Source organism: Oratosquilla oratoria, chromosome 41 (genome assembly GCF_046742065.1).
Source record: "Oratosquilla oratoria isolate Oo_2021 chromosome 41, ASM4674206v1, whole genome shotgun sequence".
Taxonomy (NCBI): domain Eukaryota; kingdom Metazoa; phylum Arthropoda; class Malacostraca; order Stomatopoda; family Squillidae; genus Oratosquilla; species Oratosquilla oratoria.
The window spans coordinates 37,630,231-37,652,289 of record NC_134817.1 but is presented as its reverse complement, the minus strand read 5'-3'; the positions used below and the strand labels follow the sequence as shown (position 1 = coordinate 37,652,289).

General features: G+C 41.0%; 1 protein-coding gene across 2 annotated transcripts in view; it reads left to right on the top strand.

Annotated features, from left to right (window-relative positions):
* LOC143021229 (uncharacterized) overlaps nucleotides 1-22,059 on the top strand; it is a 50,787-nt gene that overhangs the window by 10,356 nt on the left and 18,372 nt on the right. For both annotated transcript variants that reach the window (XM_076178597.1, XM_076178598.1), the window contains exons 5-7: nucleotides 3,721-3,804; nucleotides 4,200-4,282; nucleotides 10,663-10,842. In XM_076178597.1, coding sequence (XP_076034712.1) covers nucleotides 3,721-3,804; nucleotides 4,200-4,282; nucleotides 10,663-10,842 — 347 coding nt within the window. The remainder of the gene's footprint in view (nucleotides 1-3,720; nucleotides 3,805-4,199; nucleotides 4,283-10,662; nucleotides 10,843-22,059) is intronic.

Sequence of the window (22,059 nt, the reverse complement as noted above, 5' to 3'; positions counted from 1 at the left end):
ACAGTCTAGGGAACGACAACAACAACAACAACTACACTTAACAAGCTAATCCCTCTGAAACTACTACATTCACACTTGTCCCCTTTTCCCTTGTAAAGAGGAACTATACAGGCACTCCTCCAGTCCTCCGGCACTCTACCCTCTCTCCAGCAAACATTAAATAACCTCACCAGCCAGTCCACCATCACTGTACCTCCCTTTTTCAAACATTCTGCATGGCATCCATCCACACCAGGTGCCTTACCTACTTTCATCATCTTAACAACTGCCTTCACCTCATCCTTCCTTATTTCTCCTCCATTCTCCTCACTCATCACTCTCATTTTCTTCGCATTTCCCACTGCAGCTATCTTTCCCTCCCTATCCTCCTTCACATTTAGCAACTCCCTAAAATATTCTGCCCATCTTCCCCTTACTGCCTTCTCTTCCATTATCATCTCTCCATCTGCACCTTTTACCTTTTCTTCTCTACTTGATTCGCCTCCTCTACCTCTCTTAATTTCTTTCCAAAACATCTTTTTATTACTTTCAAAATTTTCTGTCATACTCTTACCCCATTTCACATCTGCTCTCCTCTTTGCCTCCTTTACCTTTTGGTTTACTTCTCTTTTCTTTTCTTTGTACCTCTCATATGACTCCCTCGTCCTATTTTGTAACCAATCTGTGAAAGCTTGCTTCTTCTCTTCTACAACCTTCTTTGTTTCCTCATCCCACCATTCACTACCCTTCCTTCTATTTCCTCCTGTCCTTCTTGTTCCACACACCATCCTTGCACACTTTATGACTCCCTCCTTGAACCATCCCCATTCTTCCTCCACACCCAGCTCTACTCTATCCTTCACTCCCTCCCACTCCTCCTTCAGCTTCTTTTCGTACTCCTTCTCCTTTTCATTCAAAGAGTTCACTGTAAGAACATCCCTATCTTTTGTCCCTTTCCTCTTTCTCCATCTATCCTCCACTCTCAACTTACCTTCCACCAAAAAATGATCTGATATTCCCCCACCCTCTCCCCTTAGCACATGTACATCGTTAACTCTTCCTATCATAATCCTATTTACCACTACATAATCCATTAACGCTCTATCCACCACCCTTCCCTCCACCACCCTCTCCCATGTGTACTTATGCTTGACTTTCTCCCGAAACACTGTATTTGCTATCATGAACTCTCTTTCTAGACACCTTTCCACCATCAACTCTCCACTACGATTCTTTCCTGGAACTCCACATTTCCCAACCACTCCATCAATTGGACCATTTCCTACCCTAGCATTAAGGTCTCCCAGTACTATTACATTGACATTTCTTCCTAAATCCTCTATGCACTCATTTAAATCTATCCAAAAGGCCTCCCTTTCTTCTACACTCTTCTCACTGCCAGGCCCATATGCACTTACAAAGACCCACATCTCCTTTCCCAGTTTCACCTTCATCCACATTATCCTTGAGGAAATCTCCTTTCACTCCACTACACGTTTACCTATCTCTTCACTTACTAGAATAGCCACCCCTTCCCTCCCTCGCCCTCTCTTCACTCCTGATATCCTCCCACTTACACTCCCAAACTTACACTCACCCTTCCCTTTGAACTTAGTTTCACTCAAAGCCAACACATCCATCTTTCTTCTCACAAACATACTACCTATCTCTTCCCTTTTACTCTCATCTGTACCACATCCACGCACATTAAAAGACCCAAACCTTAGGGTGCTGGTCGGAAAACTCCCAGACCCTCTTATGCCTTTACTTTTTCGTTTAGGAATGTCCTCTGTGGGGCTACAAGGAGAAGGATGCCTAGTCCTAATCCCTGTCCCTTTCTTCTCGCCTCTTACGATCCAAGTGGAAATACTTGGTGGCAGTATTCTTCTCCCCCACCACAGGGAATTCCCCCACCACAGAAAAAGAATACTCAGAGAAATGGTACAGAACAGTAACAAGGGGTTGGGGGACAGCATAACGGAGGGACAGTTGTAGTATAAAAGTGTCATCATTTCTCTATGAACAGAGTTTTCCTCTATCATAGACAAAATGATGTGTGGCTCTGGTCCGTAGGGGCACCCCATATAGACCCTAAAGTATCAACTGCATGCTACTTTGCCACAATAACAATGCAACTAGGTAGGTAAATACATGTTCCACTCCCATCCACCACCCTTGTTTCCCTTTTATCTTTGCCCCTCATAGGTCACTCCATAGATCACTAGAAAAAAAAAAAAGTGTTTTCTGAAATGAAAGAATACAGGGCAGTGTAAAATAAATTGCTCTGCATTTGGAGCAGAAGGTATTTGTTTCTACACCAGTTTTGTGTTTATATTTTTTTAGTGCTGAACAAGCTGCGGGCTTTGCCCTCACCGGCTTCGCCGGTGGCTTGGCTGCGCAAACAGCGGCCTACGGCTGCAGCTTTACGCGCTCTAATCCCTCGTTTTCCCCTTTGGCCTCAGCCTCGGGGTGGAACCCCAACACGGGATCCCCAGCACGAAGAAGAACGCGAAGAAGAACATGAAGAAGAACGCGAAGAAGAACACGAAGTAGAATGCGAAGAAGAACGCGAGGATGAAGAACGCGAAGGAGAACATGAAGAAAAATGCGAAGAAGAACGCAAGAAGAAGAAGAATGCGAATAAGAAGAAGAAGAAGAAGAAGAGGAATGCGAAGAAGAAGAAGAAGAAGAATGCGAAAAAGAAGAATACCACCTGTCCCCGACTTACCCAAGCGCTTTTTCAAGAATATTTTTAGGACAAAGTGTCACCGTAATACCACCTGTCCCCGACTTCCACAGCGTTTTTTAGAAGAATATTTTTATTTAGACTTGGATAATGACCTGAGTGTAGGTAGGCTAGTATTATTCTTATATATCTTGGAAAGTTGTCTCATCTGGGCTTATGCTAGGGTATACCTGATTCAGTAATGAACTTGTTGGTGTTTGTGTTTGTATACCATCTGTATACCAAAGGCTTCTTCCCCCAACCACCATTCTTGTTTACCTCTTATCATAGCTCTTTGTGGATGAAGGGTCATCTCTGCCTTCTGCCCACTGTCCACAGAAGCAATGCAGCAAGACACAGGATATCCACAGTAGATTTCTTGCCAGAATCCTAAGATTTGGGTTTGTTTTGTAAACTGTATATATATATATATATATATATATATATATGCATATGCATATGCATCTGTGAGGAAGTTCTGTGGGTTGCAGGAGGTAGGTTATAGAAGTTCTGGTATAGGTTTCTTGTATCATGTGAGTTGAGGTTGTGTGGTATATGTGATTGTATGAATCTTTATTCCAAGGATTGTTGCCAGCCTGCAGGTTTCCAATCAGTGAAATTTGAGGCAATGATTATTATTACTTTACATATCTCTCATGTGCTGTCCTAATGAAGAATTTGAAAGGTGAAATGAACATAAACACAATGCAGATATAGATGTGAAATTTCTTCTCTGAAACAGCCCAGGTGTATTTGCTTGGATACCTTGGGACTTAATCTCCAGCAAAAGAGAATCAAGACATCATACAATTAGTTTATAAGGTGAAGTTCCATTACATTTAGGCAAATGCTATCATTAGGGATAATTAATTTTTTTTTTGTGTACATGGAATCAAGCCATTTTACTTCATCGGAGTACCCTCATGTCAATCAAGGATTGAAGATAAACTAATTATTTATTTTGAGAGAATAATAAATAAGTTATCATTCAATTAAAATGAAACTTTGTCTTACAGCCTTGGAAGAAAAAGTTGCTGAACTGCTTGGAAAGGAAGCAGGCCTTTTTTTACCTTCAGGAACCATGGCCAACCTTGTCTGCGGTGTGTAGTTGATGGCATATTGCCTCTGTCTTTAGAAAGTTTTATAGCTTTTTGAACTGCTTCATGTAATAAAAAAAACATGATGTTAAGATTGTGATGTGTTCCTGTAAAATTTATTTGGTAAATACATTTGAAAGTACAAGTATAATTACAATTATCTAATTAACCAAAGGGAAGAAAGTATCAGAATAATAGGAGAACAACTCATTCAAATCAGCAGTCACGCATGTCATCTTTTTCTTCTCCTGTTCCTCTTTCTCCTTCTTTTCTTTCTTCTCCTTTACCTCCTCTCCTTTATTCTTCTTACACTGTGTTGCAGTAAATAATTTTCTTGATCTCTTAATTTATGACAAATTTATTATAGTAAGTTTGTATGTTATGTGTTCTTTTGATAGTTCTAACACACTGCTGGGGTAGAGGATCTGAGGTCATTATGGGAGATAAGAGCTTCCTTTGGGACCATGGAGGAATTGCACAGGTTAGTACGGTGTATCCATATAACTGTGTTTACCTGATTGTAATATATGTGTGTGGAATATATGGTGGATTGTATATTATTTTTTCTGTCTTCTTTTTTCTTTTCTTTTTCTCTTTTTTTTTTCTTTCTTCCTTTTTCTTTATTACTATGACACCCATTTGGTAACAGAGGGTTATCAAAATTAACCCCTTCTGTGCCAGGTGATATTTATCCTTTATTTCTGGCTGTCTTCAGGCTTTATTTAACTCTAGTTTTCCATTGTATGAGAAAGGATTGATTGATTATATTTTTATCTCCATCCATACCAGGTGGCATCTCCCTCCTGCTTTGGCTCCTCCTAAGCTATTTTTAATCTCTGTGGCACAACTTCAGTCACAGAGGAGTTATTTTTTCATTGCCAAGTGTCTTTACATATCCTTTATTCTTCCATCAAAAGTTCTAAGGTGTATAGTGGATGAGCAGTCTATTATCGGATCATTGTTTCATGATTTGGCTTGTTGAATATTAAATAATGATATTAATGATGACTTGCGACACTGCTTCTGACCCAGGGTAGTGGACAAGGTGCAGGGATGACCCGTCATCCAGGAGGTGCTAAGATGGGAGGGTGGATGAGAGTGGAGTGTATTTAGGGATGGAATGGGTGGGAATGATTTTATGCCTCTTTCTTTTTGGCTACCTCCCTTGTAAGGGGGAAAAAGCCTTGGTATATGTATGTATGTATGTATGTGTATGTATTAATGATGATTATATTCATAACAATAGTGATAGAATGGGTGAGTAAATTAGAATAAAATGTTTTTAGACATCTTCCTATTAAACTTTTAGCTCTGGAGGGGTTTTCTAGAAGGTGAAGAAGACTGCGTAATGACAGAATAAACAACTAAGATGGTGTAACACAACAAAAAGGTTTATTGGGATTAGATAGTGGTACATACATACGTACATATACCAAAGTCTTTTTCCCCCATACAAGGGAGGTAGTCAAAAAGAAAAAAGCATAAAAACCATTCCCACCCATTTCATCCCTAAATACACTCCACTCCCCGCCACTCTCTACCCTCCCTCTTCTTTTGGCACCTCCTGGATGACGGGTCATCCCTGCATCTTTTCCACTGCCCTGAGTCAGGGGCAGTGTTACAAGACACAGCACATCCACAGCAAGGCCGCTTCATTAATTCGGTGGTCCCCCCCTCTCCATCCCCTCATGCAGAAAAGGAGAAGACTGGGAGAAATCCCTTCGGGCTGCGTCAAATTTTTCTCACACATACTACCTCACCCCCCTTCCCCCCAACCCATTCCACCTCATGCATCACAACATTATCCATATCCAACCATTCTCCATTCACCCCTGTCTTCTGTCCTCTCCTGTCCTTCCTCAACAGACATTCCCCTCTTCCCCAAAACCTCTTTCACCCCATCTATCCATCTCATCCTAGGTCGCCCGCTCATGTTCACTCCCTCCACATCTGCTCTCCATACCTCTTTTACTAGTCTTTCTTCACTCATTCTTTCCATGTGTCCAAACCATCCCAATACTCTTTCATCCACCCCATCTCCCAACTCCCTTACCACCCCTGTTCTCCTCCTCACCTCCTCATTTCTCACTCTATCCAGCCTAGTAACCCCCATCATACTTCTCAGACACCTCATCTCAAACACATTCAAACTCCTTCTCTCTTCCTCTCGTATGTTCCATGTTTCTGCCCCATACAGTGCTGTTGGCACAATCACTCCTTCATACAATCACCTCTTAGCATCCATTCCCAAATGTCTACTCCTCATTACACTCTTTAATCCACCAAGGCATTTACTTGCTTCTCTCAATCTACATTCTACCTCCACCTCCACTCCTCCCTTTCCTTCCACATTCGTACCCAAATATCCAAAACTATCCACTTCCTCCAGTTGCTCTCCCTTAATGCTCCCTTCCAGTCTGCTGCCACTTTCACCCCTTGTACATCTCATCACCTTACTTTTACCCACATTTATCTTCAACTTTCTTCTTTTATACACTCTCCCAAACTCTGTCACCAACTTCCTCAATCCCTCCTCTGATCCTGCTACAAGCGCAGTGTTGTCCGCCAACAAAAGCTGGCTCACCTCCCACTTTTCTCCATTTTCTTTAACCATCTCCAATCCCTGACCCACCACCCTTGCATTTACCTCTTGCACCACCCCATCCATGTATAAGTTTAACAGCCAGGGCAACATAACACATCCCTGACGAAGTCCCACCTTTACCTCGAACCATTCACTCTCTCCATTTCTAATCCTAACACAAGCTCTACTACTCTCATAAAAACTCTTGACTGCTCTTAACAGCTTTCCTATCCCATTTATCTGCAGTACCTCCCACAGTGCCTTCCTGTCTACCCTATCATAAGCCTTTTCCAGATCCATAAAAACCCAAAAATCATCCTTACCTTTTCCTATAGCTTTCTCACATATCTGTCTTACCACAAAAATCTGATCTACACAACCCCTACCTGTCCTAAACCCACACTGTTCCTCACCAATTACTCCCTCTGTTCTTCTCCTAATCCTCTCAATCAAGACCCTCCCATAAGCCTTCCCAACTACACTCAACAAGCTGATCCCTCTGAAACTACTACACTTACACTTGTCCCCCTTTCCCTTGTAAAGCGGAGCTATACAGGCACTCCTCCAGTCCTCCGGCACTACCCTCTCTTAAACAAACATTAAATAACCTCACCAGCCAGTCCACCATCACTGTACCTCCTTTCTTCAGACATTCTGCATGGCATCCATCCAGATCAGGTGCCTTACCTGCTCTCATTGTCTTAACAACTGCCTTCACTTCATCCTTCCTTATTTCTCCTCCATTTTTCTTACTCATCATGGTCATTTTCTTAGCACTTCCCACTACAACTATCTTTCCCTCCCAATCCTCCTTCACATTTAACTTCCTAAAATACTCTGCCCATCTCCCCCTTACTGCCTTCTCTTTCATTATCATCTCTCCATCTACACCCTTTACCTTTTCTTCTCTACTTGATTCGCCTCCTCTTCGTCTCATAATTTCTTTCCAAAACATCTTTTTATTACATACATAAATATACCAAGGCTTTTTCCCCCTTACAAGGGAGGTAGCCAAAAAGGAAAAGGCATAAAATCATTCCCACCCATTCCATCCCTGAATACACTCCACACCCCTCCACCCTCCCTCTTATCTTAGCACCTCCTGGATGACGGGTCATCCCTGCACCTTGTCCACTGCCCTGGGTCAGAAGCAGTGTCGCAAGACACAACACATCCACAGCAAGGCCACTTCATTAAATCGGTGACCCCCCCTCTCCGTCCCCCCATGCATTAAAGGAGAAGACGGGGAGAAATCCCTTCGGGCTGCGTCAAATTTTGCTCACACATACTACCTCACCCCCCATCCCCCTGCCCATTTCACCTCATGCATCACAACATCATCCATATAACCATTCTCCATTCACCCCTGTCTTCTGTCCTCTCCCGTCCTTCCTCAACAGACATTCCCCTCTTCCCCAAAGCCCCCTTCACCCCATCTATCCACCTCATCCTAGGACGTCCCCTCATGTTCACTCCCTCCACATCTGCCTTCCATACCTCTTTTACTAGTCTTTCTTCACTCATTCTTTCCATGTGTCCAAACCATCCTAATACTCTTTCATCAACCCTATCTCCCATCTCCCTTTCCACCCCTGTTCTCCTCCTCACCTCCTCATTTCTCACTCTATCTAGCCTAGTAACCCCCATCATACTTCTCAGACACCTCATCTCAAACACATTCAAACTCCTTCTCTCTTCTTCTCTTTATGTTCCATGTTTCTGCCCCATACAGTGCTGTTGGCACAATCACTCCTTCATACAGTCTCCTCTTAGCATCCATTCCCAAATGTCTATTCCTCATTACACTCTTCAATCCACCAAGGCATTTACTTGCTTCTCTCAATCTACATTCTACCTCCACCTTCACTCCACCTTTTCCTGCCACATTTGCACCCAAATATCTAAAACTATCCACTTCCTCCAGTTGCTCTCCCTTAATGCTCACTTCCAGTCTACTGCCACTTGTACATCTCATCACCTTACTTTTTATTACTTTCAAAATTTTCTGTCATACTCTTACCCCATTTCACATCTGCTCTCCTCTTTGCCTTCTTTACCTTGTGCTTTACTTCTCTTTTCTTTGTACCTCTCATATAACTCCCTTGTCCTATTTTGTAACTAGTCTGTGAAAGCTCGTTTCTTCTCTTGTACAACCTTCTTTGTTTCCTCATCCCACCATTCACTATCCTTACATCTATTTCCTCCTGTCCTTGTTCCACACACCATCTTTGCACACTTTGTGACTCCCTCCTTGAACCATCCCCATTCCTCCTCCACTCCTAGCTCTACTCTATCCTTCACTCCCTCCCACTCCTCTCTCAGCTTCTTGTACTCCTTTTCCTTTTCATTTAAAGAGTTCACTCTAAGCACCTCCCTAACTTTTGTCCTTTTCCTCTTTCTCCATCTATCCTCCACTCTCAACTTACCTTCCACCAAAAAATGATCTGATATCCCCCCACTCTCTTCCCTTAGCACATGTACATCCTTAACTCTTCCTATTATACTCCTATCTACCACTACATAGTCCATTAACGCTCTATCTACGACCCTTCCATCCACCACCCTCTCCCATGTGTACTTATGCTTGACTTTCTTCCGAAACACTGTATATCAACTCTCTTTCTAGACACATCTCCACCATCAACTCTTGACTACCATTCTTTCCTGCAACTCCACATTTCCCAACCACTCCATCTATTGGTTCATTTCCTTCCCAAGCATTAACGTCTCCCAATACTACTACATTGACGTTCCTTCCTAATCCCTCTATGTACTCATTTAAATCTATCAAAAAAGCCTCCCTTTCTTCTACACTCTTCTCACTACCAGGCCCATATGCACTTACAAAAACCCACATCTCCTTTCCCAGTTTCACCTTCATCCACATTATCCTTGAGGAAACCTCCTTCCACTCCACTACACATTTACCTATCTCTTCACTTACTAGTATAGCCACCCCTTCTCTCCCTCTCCCTCTCTCCACTCCTGAAAACCTCCCAATTGCACGCCCAAACTCACACTTGCCCTTCCCTCTCAACTTAGTTTCACTCAAAGCCAACACATCCATCTTTCTTCTCACAAACATACTACCTATCTCTTCCCTTTTACTCTCATCTGTACCACATCCACGCACATTAAAAGACCCAAACCTTAGGGTGCTGGTTGGAAAACTCCTAGACCCTCTTATGCCTTTGCTTTTTTTTAGGAATGCCCCCTGTGGGGCTACAGGGAGAAGGATGCCTGGTCCCAATCCCTGTCCCATTTTTCTTGCCTCGTACGATCCAAGTGGAAATACCTGGTGGTAGTATTCTAACCCCCCCTCCCCCACACAGGGTAGGCAAAACAAGGAAATGAAATTAAGAGAAATGGTACAGGACAGCAACAAGGGGTTGGGGGACAGCATAACGGAGGGACAATAGCAGTATGATAAAAGTTTCATCATTTCTCTGTGAGCAGAGTTCTCTATCACAGACAAAATGATGTGTGACTCTGGTCCGTAGGGGCGCCCATATAGACCCTAAAGTATCAACTGCATGCATGCTACTTGCCATAACAATGTGCAGCCAATAGCCCAGATGGGGATATATGCCTTTGACTTGGGTTACCTCCCTTGTGAGGGGGAAAAAACACCTTGGTATATGTATGTATGATGTGTGTTCACAAATGCCTAAGTAATCACTAGGAAAAGTAAACTAACGAACCAGAGCGTTTTCATATAATTACATCTTCAGTGCTGATACAAATTTATCTCTGTGATGTTATTGTTGTATGTGATGACTTTAGTCATCACATACAACAATAACATCACAGAAAGAAATTTAATTGAATGCAGTTTGATCAAATCTAGTAAGGGAATAATGTTCATCTCCATCAAGATTTGTACAAATTAGATAATTATATTTTCCATGAAATTACAAAATTATTTAAATTGTAATATACCAGTTATGAGCAATTGTCCCATACTTGTTGGTTACCAAGACGGTATCAAATGTCACGTGTACCTCTTCCACTACCTCTCCGAATTCCCTCTTCACCATGTCTCACTCAGTCATATATTCTGTACCTTGTTCTTTGTTTTATAATTCCTTCTTTGTATCAACACTGAAGATGTAATTATATGAAAGTGTTCTGCTTTGTTAGTTTACTTTTCCTAGTGGTTACTTATGCATATATATATATATATATATATATATACATATATATATATATATATATATATATATATATATATATATATATATATATATATATTTATATTTCTTTCTTTCTTTTTTCAGGTTGGCAGTGTGCACCATAAGGCAATTGAGAACCTCCCTGATGGTACCTTCTCCCTTGACGAACTTCGTTCCTTGGTTAGTGTGGAGGAAAAGACTTGGCCCATCACAACCTTGGTCTGTGTAGAAAACACCAATAAGACAATGGGGGGGAAAGCTCTTCCTCAGGATTGGGTTAATCAGGTGGGTTATTTTACTGGATTAAAATTTAGTTTGATTAAAAAGAAATGATGAAACGGGATATTTTCTTTTGATGAGTAGCTTCCTTATTTTCTGCCAACCATTGAACAATGTTTGAAACTTTTTTACTTGACAAAAAAAAAAAAAAAAAAAAAAAAACCGGAGTGAAAATAAAAGGTTTTCATTTGTGATAAGATAGAATGGTTTTCCATGTAATATTAAAAAGTGCAATGAGAAATAGACATTTGGTAATGGATGCTAAGAGGAGATTGTATGAAGGGGTGATTGTGCTGGCAGCACTGTATGGGGCAGAAACATGGAACATAAGAGAGCAAGAGTTTAAATGTGTTTGAAATGAAATGCCTGAGAAGTATGGTAGGGGCTACTAGGCAGAATAGGGTGAGGAGGAGAGCTGGGGTGGAAAGGGAATTGAGAGATAGGGTTGATGAAAGATTATTGGGATGGTTAGGGTTGATGAAAGATTATTGGGATGGTTTGGACTTGGCAAGAATGAGTGAAGAAATATTAGTAAAGAAGGTATGGAAGGCAAAGGTGGAGGGGGTGACCTAGGATGAGATGGATGGATGGGGTAAAAGGGACATTGGGAAAGATGGGAATGTCTGTTGAGGAAAGAAAGAAGTTAGAAGATAGGGATGAGTGGTGAATGGTTGTGTATGAATGATGCTGTGATGCATGGAAGGGAGTGGGTGGGGGATGGGGTGGTGGGGGTATGTATGAATGATATTTTGATGCAGCCCAAAGGGATTTCTCTCTATCTTCCCTTTTTCTGCATGAGGGGTTGGAGAGGGGGTCTTTGATTAAATAAGGCAGCCTTGCTGTGGGAGTGGATTTATGGCTTTGACTTTGGCTACCTCCCTTGTAAAAGGGAAAAAACCCTTGGTGTATATATGTATAACCTAGGAGTGAATGGAGAGTGGCAAGTGGCTGTCAGAGGATGAAAAAATGGTGTAGCCTAAAAGGATATTCTTTTTGTTTGCTTCATGAATTTTTTCAAGTTAAGTTGGAGTGCTTAAACCAACTCTGCCTGATGGGCTCGAGTGTGGACGTGATGTGTCATTGGTTTAGTCCCAAGCTGTGTGGTAGGATACAGGGATGACCCTTCATATATGAGGTGCTAAGATGGGAGGGGCAATGAATGAGCATTAGGATTGGTTTAGGATGGGTGTAAACTTGACTTACCGTATATACTCGTCTATAGGTTGATCTCGTGTAAAGGTCGACCCCCCATTTTTGGCCAAAAAATCTGGAATTTTCCATATACCTCATGTACAGGTCGAGTGGCTTGTTTTTGTTTTGGTGCTGTGAGCATTCCACTGTCTTAATGCTTTGAAGTGGCATGGCTTGCCTGGTATAGCAATTGATTATTATGTTGTTGTTTTTTTCACTTCATTAATTCTGATGTATTTTGGTTTATGTTTTTTTCAAGTTCACTGATTTTAATATTTAATAAGTTTCACTGAAGTTGCCATTTCAGCGGAGTGAAAAACTTGAACAGATTACCAAGTAATGTATGGTATACAGAATAAACTGGCTAGGCGTGTTTCGTTAGAAACAATTTTAACCAACAGTGTCTCAGAGTAGTCTTGTAATCTCAACTGTGCGGATGATCCGGCTAATGATAATGTGGAGGAGGAAGATGATGTTCCTATGGCTGATGAAGTTGATCCGTATGACGATACTCTACACAGAAGTGAGTGGGAGGAGCTGTTTGGTGGTGAAGATGACGACAGCAAGGAAAACGATTTTGGTGGATTTTAGTTAAAATATTTAGGATTATACCATGTGTCACTGTAACAGTAACAAATTGGCAATACTGAACAGTTTGTTTTCGAGATGGTGAGATCCATGCATTGTTTTGGTAATGGTACATACATACATACATACATATACCAAGGCTTTTTCCCCCTTACAAGGGAGGTAGCCAAAAAGGAAAAGGCATAAAATCATTCCCACCCATTCCATCCCTGAATACACTCCACAACCCTCCACCCTCCCTCTTATCTTAGCACCTCCCGGACGATGGGTCATCCCTGCACCTTGTCCACTGCCCTGGGTCAGAAGCAGTGTCGCAAGACACAGCACATCCACAGCAAGGCCGCTTCATTAAATCGGCGACCCCCCCCTCTCCGCCCCCCCCCATGAATAAAAGGAGAAGACGGGGAGAAATCCCTTCGGGCTGCGTCAAATTTTGCTCACACATACTACCACACCCCCCATCCCCCCCGCCCATTCCACCTCATGCATCACAACATCATCCATATACAACCATTCTCCATTCACTCCTGTCTTCTGTCCTCTCCAGTCCTTCCTCAACAGACATTCCCCTCTTCCCCAAAGCCCCCTTCACCCCATCCATCCACCTCATCCTAGGACGTCCCCTCATGTTCACTCCCTCCACATCTGCCTTCCATACCTCTTTTACTAGTCTTTCTTCACTCATTCTTTCCATGTGTCCAAACCATCCTAATACTCTTTCATCAACCCTATCTCCCAACTCCCTTTCTACCCTTGTTCTCCTCCTCACCTCATTTCTCACTCTATCCAGCCTAGTAACCCCCATCATACTTCTCAGACACCTCATCCCAAACACATTCAAATTCCTTTTCTCATTCTCTCTTATGTTCCATGTTTCTGCCCCGTACAGTGCTGTTGGCACAATCACTCCTTCATACAGTCTCCTCTTAGCATCCATTCCCAAATGTCTATTCCTCATTACACTCTTCAATCCACCAAGGCATTTACTCACTTCTCTCAATCTACATTCTACCTCCACCTTCACTCCACCTTTTCCTGCCACATTTGCACCCAAGTATCTAAAACTATCCACTTCCTCCAGTCGTTCTCCCTTAATGCTCACTTCCAGTCTACTGCCACTTTCACCCCTTGTACATCTCATCACCTTACTTTTACCCACATTTATCTTTAGCTTTCTTCTATCACATACTCTCTCAAACTCTGTCACCAACTTCCTCAATCCCTCCTCTGATCCTGCCACAAGCGCAGTGTCGTTAGCAAACAACAGCTGGCTCACCTCCCACTTTTCTCCATTTTCTTTAACCATCTCCAATCCCTGACCCACTACCCTTGCATTTACCTCTCGCACTACCCCATTCATGTATAAGTTGAACAGCCAGGGCGACAGAACGCATCCTTGACGAAGTCCCACCTTTACCTGGAACCACTCATTCTCTCCATTTCTAATCCTAACACAAGCTCTACTACTCTCATAAAAACTCTTGACAGCTCCCAGAAGCTTTCCTCCTATCCCATATATCTGCATAACCTACCACAGTGCCTTTCTGTCTACCCTATCATAAGGCTTTTCCAGATCCATAAAAGCCCAAAAAACATCCTTCCCCTTTCCTATAGCTTTCTCACATATCTGTCTTATCACAAAGATCTGATCTACACATCCTCTACCCATCCTAAATCCACACTGTTCCTCACCAATTACTCCCTCTGTTCCTCTCCTAATCCTCTCAATCAAGATCTTCCCATAAGCCTTCCCAACTACACTTAACAAGCTAATCCCTCTGAAACTACTACATTCACACTTGTCCCCTTTTCCCTTGTAAAGTGGAACTATACAGGCACTCCTCCAGTCCTCCGGCACTCTACCCTCTCTCCAGCAAACATTAAATAACCTCACCAGCCAGTCCACCATCACTGTACCTCCCTTTTTTAGACATTCTGCATGGCATCCATCCAGACCAGGTGCCTTACCTGCTTTCATCATCTTAACTGCCTTCACTTCACCCTTCCTTATTTCTCCTCCATTTTCCTCACTCATCACGATCATTTTCTTAGCATTTCCCACTGCAACTATCTTTCCCTCCCTATCCTCCTTCACATTTAGCAACTCCCCAAAATATTCTGCCCATCTTCCCCTTACTGCCTTCTCTTCCATTATCATCTCTCCATCTGCACCTTTTACCTTTTCTTCTCTACTTGATTCGCCTCCTCTTTCTCTCTTAATTTCTTTCCAAAACATCATTTTATTACTTTCAAAATTTTCTGTCATACTCTAACTCCACTTCACATCTGCTCTCCTCTTTGCCTCCTTTACCTTGTGCTTTACTTCTCTTTTCTTTTCTTTGTACCTCTCATATGACTCCCTCGTCCTATTTTGTAACCAATCTGTGAAAGCTCGCTTCTTCTCTTCTACAACCTTCTTTGTTTCCTCATCCCACCATTCACTACCCTTCCTTCTATTTCCTCCTGTCCTTCTTGTTCCACAGACCATCCTTGCACACTTTGTGACTCCCTCCTTGAACCATCCCCATTCCTCCTCCACACCTAGCTCCACTCTATCCTTCACTCCCTCCCATTCCTCCTTCACCTTCTTGTACTCCTCCTTTTCATTTAAAGAGTTCACTCTAAGCACCTCCCTACCTTTTGTCTCTTTCCTCTTTCTCCATCTATCCTCCACTCTCAACTTACCTTCCACCAAAAAATTATCTGATATTCCCCCACCCTCTCCCCTTAGCACATGTACATCGTTAACTCTTCCTATCATAATCCTATTTACCACTACATAAACCATCAACGCTCTATCTACCACCCTTCCATCCACCACCCTCTCTCACATGTACTTATGCTTGACTTTCTTCCGAAACACTGTAATTGCTATCATGAACTCTCTTTCTAGACACATTTCCACCATCAACTCTCCACTACGATTCTTTCCTGGAACTCCACATTTCCCAACCACTCCATCAATTGGACCATTTCCTACCCTAGCATTAAAGTCTCCCAGTACTATTACATTGACATTTCTTCCTAAATCCTCTATGCACTCATTTAAATCTATCCAAAAGTCCTCCCTTTCTTCTACACTCTTCTCATTGCCAGGCCCATATGCACTTACAAAGACCCACATCTCCTTTCCCAGTTTGATCTTCGTCCACATTATCCTTGAGGAAACCTCCTTCCACTCCACTACACGTTTACCTATCTCTTCACTTACTAGAATAGCCACCCCTTCTCTCCTTCGCCCTCTCTTCACTCCTGATAACCTCCCACTTACACTCCCAAACTTACACTCACCCTTCCCTTTGAACTTAGTTTCACTCAAAGCCAACACATCCATCTTTCTTCTCACAAACATACTACCTATCTCTTCCCTTTTACTCTCATCTGTACCACATCCATGTACATTAAAAGACCCAAACCTTAGGGTGCTGGTCGGAAAACTCCCAGACCATCTTATGCCTTTACTTTTTCGTTTAGGAATGTCCCCTGTGGGGCTACATGGAGAAGGATACCTAGTCCCACTCCTCGTCCCTTTCTTCTCGCCTCTTACGATCCAAGTGGAAATACTTGAAGACACTATTCTTTTCCCCCACCACAGGGTGAATAATATATACCATATAGAAAGCTAAAATTGGGTAAATTTTTAGTTTTGACCATGGGCGCAATATAGCAATAAAAATTAATTATTAATTTTGTAAATTATAATGTATCAACGTAATATGCAATTTTGTGAGCAGAAATAAAAAACAAAAAAGGTGCTAAAACGGATTTCATAAGTAACGAAGTCGTGTCGGATGAATGGTACGCCATGTTTGTTATGATAGATGCCAACGTCAAAGAAATGAAAGGATGATAAATTTGTCTAACCTAAACTAACCTAACCTAACCTGTGTTTAATAAATCGTTACCTGCAAATTAAATGTCATCCGGCTCGTCCTCTTTGTTGTCGTCGTGAGAGATGTTGGTGGGCTTTCCAACCACTCTCTCAGCTTGCGGGGTATACAAAGTTCTTGCAGCTTGAAGGAATGCATGTATCTCTGCTCCATAACATTCCTTCAAGAAAATGTACCTGGCGAGGTACTGTCGGAAGTACCGAGGCCGTCAATTGACAGACAAGATGGCTCCCGATCCTATGCTACCGACTTTGTTCATTAGCATATTTGCTTGTAGCAAGGTATTTTTTTATTTTCACTTCCGCCCACAAAATTGCATATTACATTGATACATTTTAATTTACAAAATTAATCATTGATTTTCTATTGCTATATTGCACCCATGGTCAAAACTGAAAAAATACCTAAATTTGAGAATATCATAGCATTTTATTATTTTTTAATCAACTATGGGTACTATAATAGTATACATGATATAATAAGCTCGCCTGTGCTAAGAATTTTAACAAACAGGTAAAACCACAGTATGGGGTTACCGTATCTACAGTAGAAGGAATTTCACATGTTTTGGTACGCACCGTGTATTTTATGTCCCCATTGTTTACTGGTAGTAACTAGTTGGTAAATATTTTGATTTCTGAACCTAAAGAAAAGGTAAGAGTTCTTCCTAGCCTTTCTTGTCATGTCTGGATTTCAACGTAACAAGATTATTACTTGAGTATAGGTCGACCCCTAGGTTTTGGCCTAAAAAAAATTCCTTACGATTTCGACCCATAGATGAGTATATATGGTAGTAACTTTACTTATGAGAAGGAAAAGTCCTTTTTGGTATGTATGTATATTTTGGTGTGAATCATTGGATGCTCACTGGCCAAGCAGGGTAGAGCATTGCTACTTGCAATGGAGGTCCAGGTGATGGTGGTTCAAACCCTGCCACCAGTGAGTTGAACCAAGGGCATGGTTCATTGACTTCCACACTACAAAGTCCTGTGTAAGGGGCACCATCCTAGCTTCCAGATAGGGGGGAGTTTCACAATGTTAAACCAAATCATCATGATGTATATCTGTACAGGGGGTCACCGCAATTCGACCATTCGCAATTCGAATTATCGCAAATTCGACAGTAGCTAATTTATACCCAATCCTCAAGGTTCGACAGCCAGACTCGACAATTTGACATTCAAATTTTGCGTGCCACGCACCCGGTCCAATTTGCCGCCACTCCCGATGCGCCACTCTGTCTCACTCTCGCCCCAGCCATCGTCGAGGCAAGCCACGCTCCGCTGTTCCACCACCATGCCGTGCAAATCCACCTCCGGCCCCACCCCTAAGAAACACACTTTCCTGCCTTTCAAAGATAAGCTTGAGCTTATAAGAAAGTGTGAGGCAGGTATGGCTCATTCTGCCATTGCAGCGGAAATGGGTGTCCCAAGATCAACAGTATCAACGATTTGGAAGAACAGGGACAAGTACTGCCAGGCCGCTGCATCAGCATCCTCCATGACTTCCCTTGTTCTCTGTGGCTCAAGGGACTCCCGTCTCGACACGATGGAGGACATGTTCATCAAGTGGATAGAGGACAGGACACAACACAAGATGCCGATCAGCATGGGGCTCGTGCAGGAGCGTGCTTTGTCACTGTGGGAGGACGTGCAGGCCACAACATCCACCACCAAAAATGTACTGTACAGCAGCTTAATGTGTTTAATAAACAAAATTAGATAAAAATGAAGCCTTTAATATTACTGATTTAGTCTAAGTTAGTGTTGTTTAGAGGTCATAGTGATATTTTGGGGGGGTCTGGGCTGGAGGTCAATCCCTATCCCCTCTAATTCCAATGTATTCCTATGGGAAAAACTGCATCATGATTTGACAGAACCCAGGTTCGACCAATGATAGACCGCCCCATCCCTGTTGAATTGCGGTGACCCCCTGTATATTTGATTCCTTTGCTGTGGAGGGGATTTCTTCAGCTAATATAATTGCCTGACAACTAAAACAAATTACTAAAACTATAAAATGCATCAAAAGGGGATCAAGCTAGGATAAAGATAGTTTTGCTGCAGAGGGGTTTTTCTTAAAATAGATTAAATTTCCAGGCAGTAGCTAGAATGAATGACTAATCATGAAATTCAGCAAAATGGTTGAACAAGAAGAAAAGTCATTGACAAAAAAATTAACTGTAATATCCACAATAACAATTTGTTATACATGCTCCTTGATGTACAATGTCAGTCAATTAGTTATAATTGTGGAATTCATTGGGTTGGGTTGGCCAGCTATCATTTTTACACCATTTCATCTTTACATACTTTACATACTTGCCTCTGACCCAGGGCAGTGGTCGAGATGCAGGGATGACCAGTCATCCAGGAGGAGCTAAGAAAAGAGGGAGGGAGGGGTGGTGAATGGGAGTGGAGTAAGTGAGGATGAAATGGGTGGGAGTGGATTTATGCCTTTGACTTTGGCTACCTGCCTTGTGATGATGATGATATGGTTTAACTACTTCGGTACAATGATGCCTACATAGGCATCATGAGATGTGAGTGGGTACATAAGGATGCTGGCGTTGGTGTCTTGATTATATTTTTTGTAGTTGTAGTTGTGCATGAGTTACCTCTAGATTCTGTGAACTAGTTTGATCACATTTTGTGTTTATTATTACTCAGAGTAAAAGAGAATGATTAATACAGCAGTGACTTCATATTTTACATTGCAAGTAGTGTGATGCAAATTACATATGGCAGCTTATGCTGCATGCAAGAATTTGAGTTGTACTTAAGTGGTTAACGTCACAAACTCCACCCCAGCACAAGACTAGGACAGTGTCCCTTACAGAGGACTTTGTAGCATGGAATTTAATGAACCATGCCCTTGGTTCAACTTCACTGGTAGCAGGATTCAAACTGCTATCCCCTCAACCTTCGCCACAAGTAATTACAAAGGATTACAAAGGAGGAGCATGCCGACAGGAGACCTTTTGGTTTGTAACTAGGTCGAATGCAAAAAATAAATAAATAAATAAATAAATAAATAAATAAATAAGTAAAAAAAAAAAAAAAAAAAAAAAAAAAAGATAAATTGATAAATAAGCATAGGTAAAGTTAAATAATAAACAAACCAGTAAATAGTAAATGGTAATAAATTGACAGATACAGGAAGTTTATTCCATTCATTAACAATATGGTTGGTGAAGTTGTTTCTACTCGCTTCCAAATTAAATCTATTTCCTGACAGTTTGAGACCATTATTTCTTGTCAGATTCTCATTCACTGTGAAAATGTTGTCACTTTTGATGTCAATTCCCTTTAGAATCTTTAAGACCTGTATCAAGCCACCTCTGAGTCTGCTTTTTTAAGGAAAAGAGATTCATGTTTTAGTCTATTATGTATGATTTTTTTTTTATATTTGGAATCAGTTTTGTGGCTTGCCATTGTACTTTTTCCATTCTGTTAATGTCTTTAATGAGATTTGGTGACCATATGGAAACAGCATATTCCAAACATGGATGAACTAACGATTTATATAGCTTGTTAATGAGGGATGGACTTTTGAAGGCAAAAGATTGCACAATCAGTCTTAGAATCTTATTTGCTTTTTCAGAGGATGAAATACACTGCTGAGATGATTTGAAATCATAACTGATAATTATGCCAAGATCCTTTTCACTATCCACTTTTGTTAATGAACTTCCAAATAACTTGTAATCGTACTTACTGTTATTTTTACCTGTGTGCATAACCTTGCATTTACTTGTGTTAAATTTCATGAGCCATTTTTCAGACCATTGCTGTAGTTTATCTAAATATCCTTGAATATCTAATTGGTTTAAGTAATCATTTACCATTCTGCACAGTTTTGTGTCATTAGCAAATTTGGAGACAATAGATTTCAGTCTGTGGCCTATATCATTTATATATACTATGAATAGTAGTGACCCAAGAGCAGAACCCTGAAGAACTCTGCTTGAAACATTTTTCCATCTAAAAGTTTTGCCATTTAGAACAACTCTCTGTTTTCGATCGTTCAGACAATTACTAGTCCAACTTAATAGGCTAACACTTGTTCTGTGTCAAGCTAATTTAGTAAGTAGTCTTTTGTGGGGGACAGTATCAAAAGTTTTTGCAAAGTCTAGGTGTATTAAATGTATATTGTTTCTTTTGTCATAATTCAAGATGACTGTGTTGTAGAATTCGAGTAAGTCACACAAGAACGTTTCTGTCTGAATCCATGCGGGCTATCATTTATCAAATGGTTACATTCTAAATGATGTTCGATAGTGTCTCTGATGATAGTTTTCATCATTTTTCCTACAATTGAAGCCAAGCTTATAGACCTTTAGTTATTTGGTTTCTTTTCGTCACCATTTTTGAATATGAGAATAATGTTAGCTAGCTTCCATTCTCTTGGGACATCTCCAGATATGATGGATTTCTTGAAAATAATTTCTAATGGAACAACAATCTCATTTTTCATTTCCTATAAGATTCTTGGATGCCAACCATCTGGCCCTGGTATTTTATTAACTTTGATTTTTTCTATACACCTTTTAATTTTTTCTTTTGTTATATTTACAGTATTAAGTTCACCCTTGACTTTTCACAGGTTTCAGTTTGGAATTCACTTTGAAGTGTTTTGTTTACGAATACTGAACTAGAATAATTGTTAGATATCACACATTCCTTCACTTGAATATTTAAGTTGAGCGTCAGCAGATAATAGTGGGCCAGTGTGATTCCTAATAACCTTTTTATCTTTAATGTAACTATAAAATTCTTTGGGGTTCTCTTTGGATTTATCAGCGATATTCATTTTTATTGTCTTTTTTAAATCTCTATTATTACATAACTTTGATAGTCATTAGGTGCACCCGAGCACTTGTATTTCTTTTAAACCTGTCTCTTTTTAGCAATACTTTTTTCAGTTTCTTTGTCAAGCCATTTTGGGTGAGCCAGATTTGGGGGGCATTCTGTCCTTAAATGGGATGCAAGTATGAATCATCTTAGCGTATTTTGAAATATTTCTCACATCTGATCTACAGGTATTTCGCTTAATTTTGCTTCCCAATCTGTAAGCTGAAGCTCCTGATTTAGTCCTATGAACTTAGCTTTACTGAAATTGGGTATTCTAAATTTTTTTAGCAGTTTGAATCTAAGTTGTGATCCCTACTTGCAATAATTTCACCAACTTCTACATCAGATATCATGCTTTCGCGGCTAGTGATCAATAGATCAAGTAAATTCCCATGTCTTTTGGGCTCTTTTGCATGCTTAACTAAGTAATTGTCACTGAGAATATCTATCAAGCGACTACCTATTTGGCCATGTGTGTATGTATATAAGTGTGTATATGTATGTATGTAGCCTCTTGTGAACACTGTTTACCCAAATTGTATATCTACACCTTATATCTATATAAATTGTAAATGCATGTATGCCTTTATACATGTATAGCTTCTTGTGAACACTGTTTACCCAAATTGTATATCTACATCTTACATACATATACCAAAGGCTTTTTCCCCCATACAAAGGAGGTAGCCAAAAAACAAAGG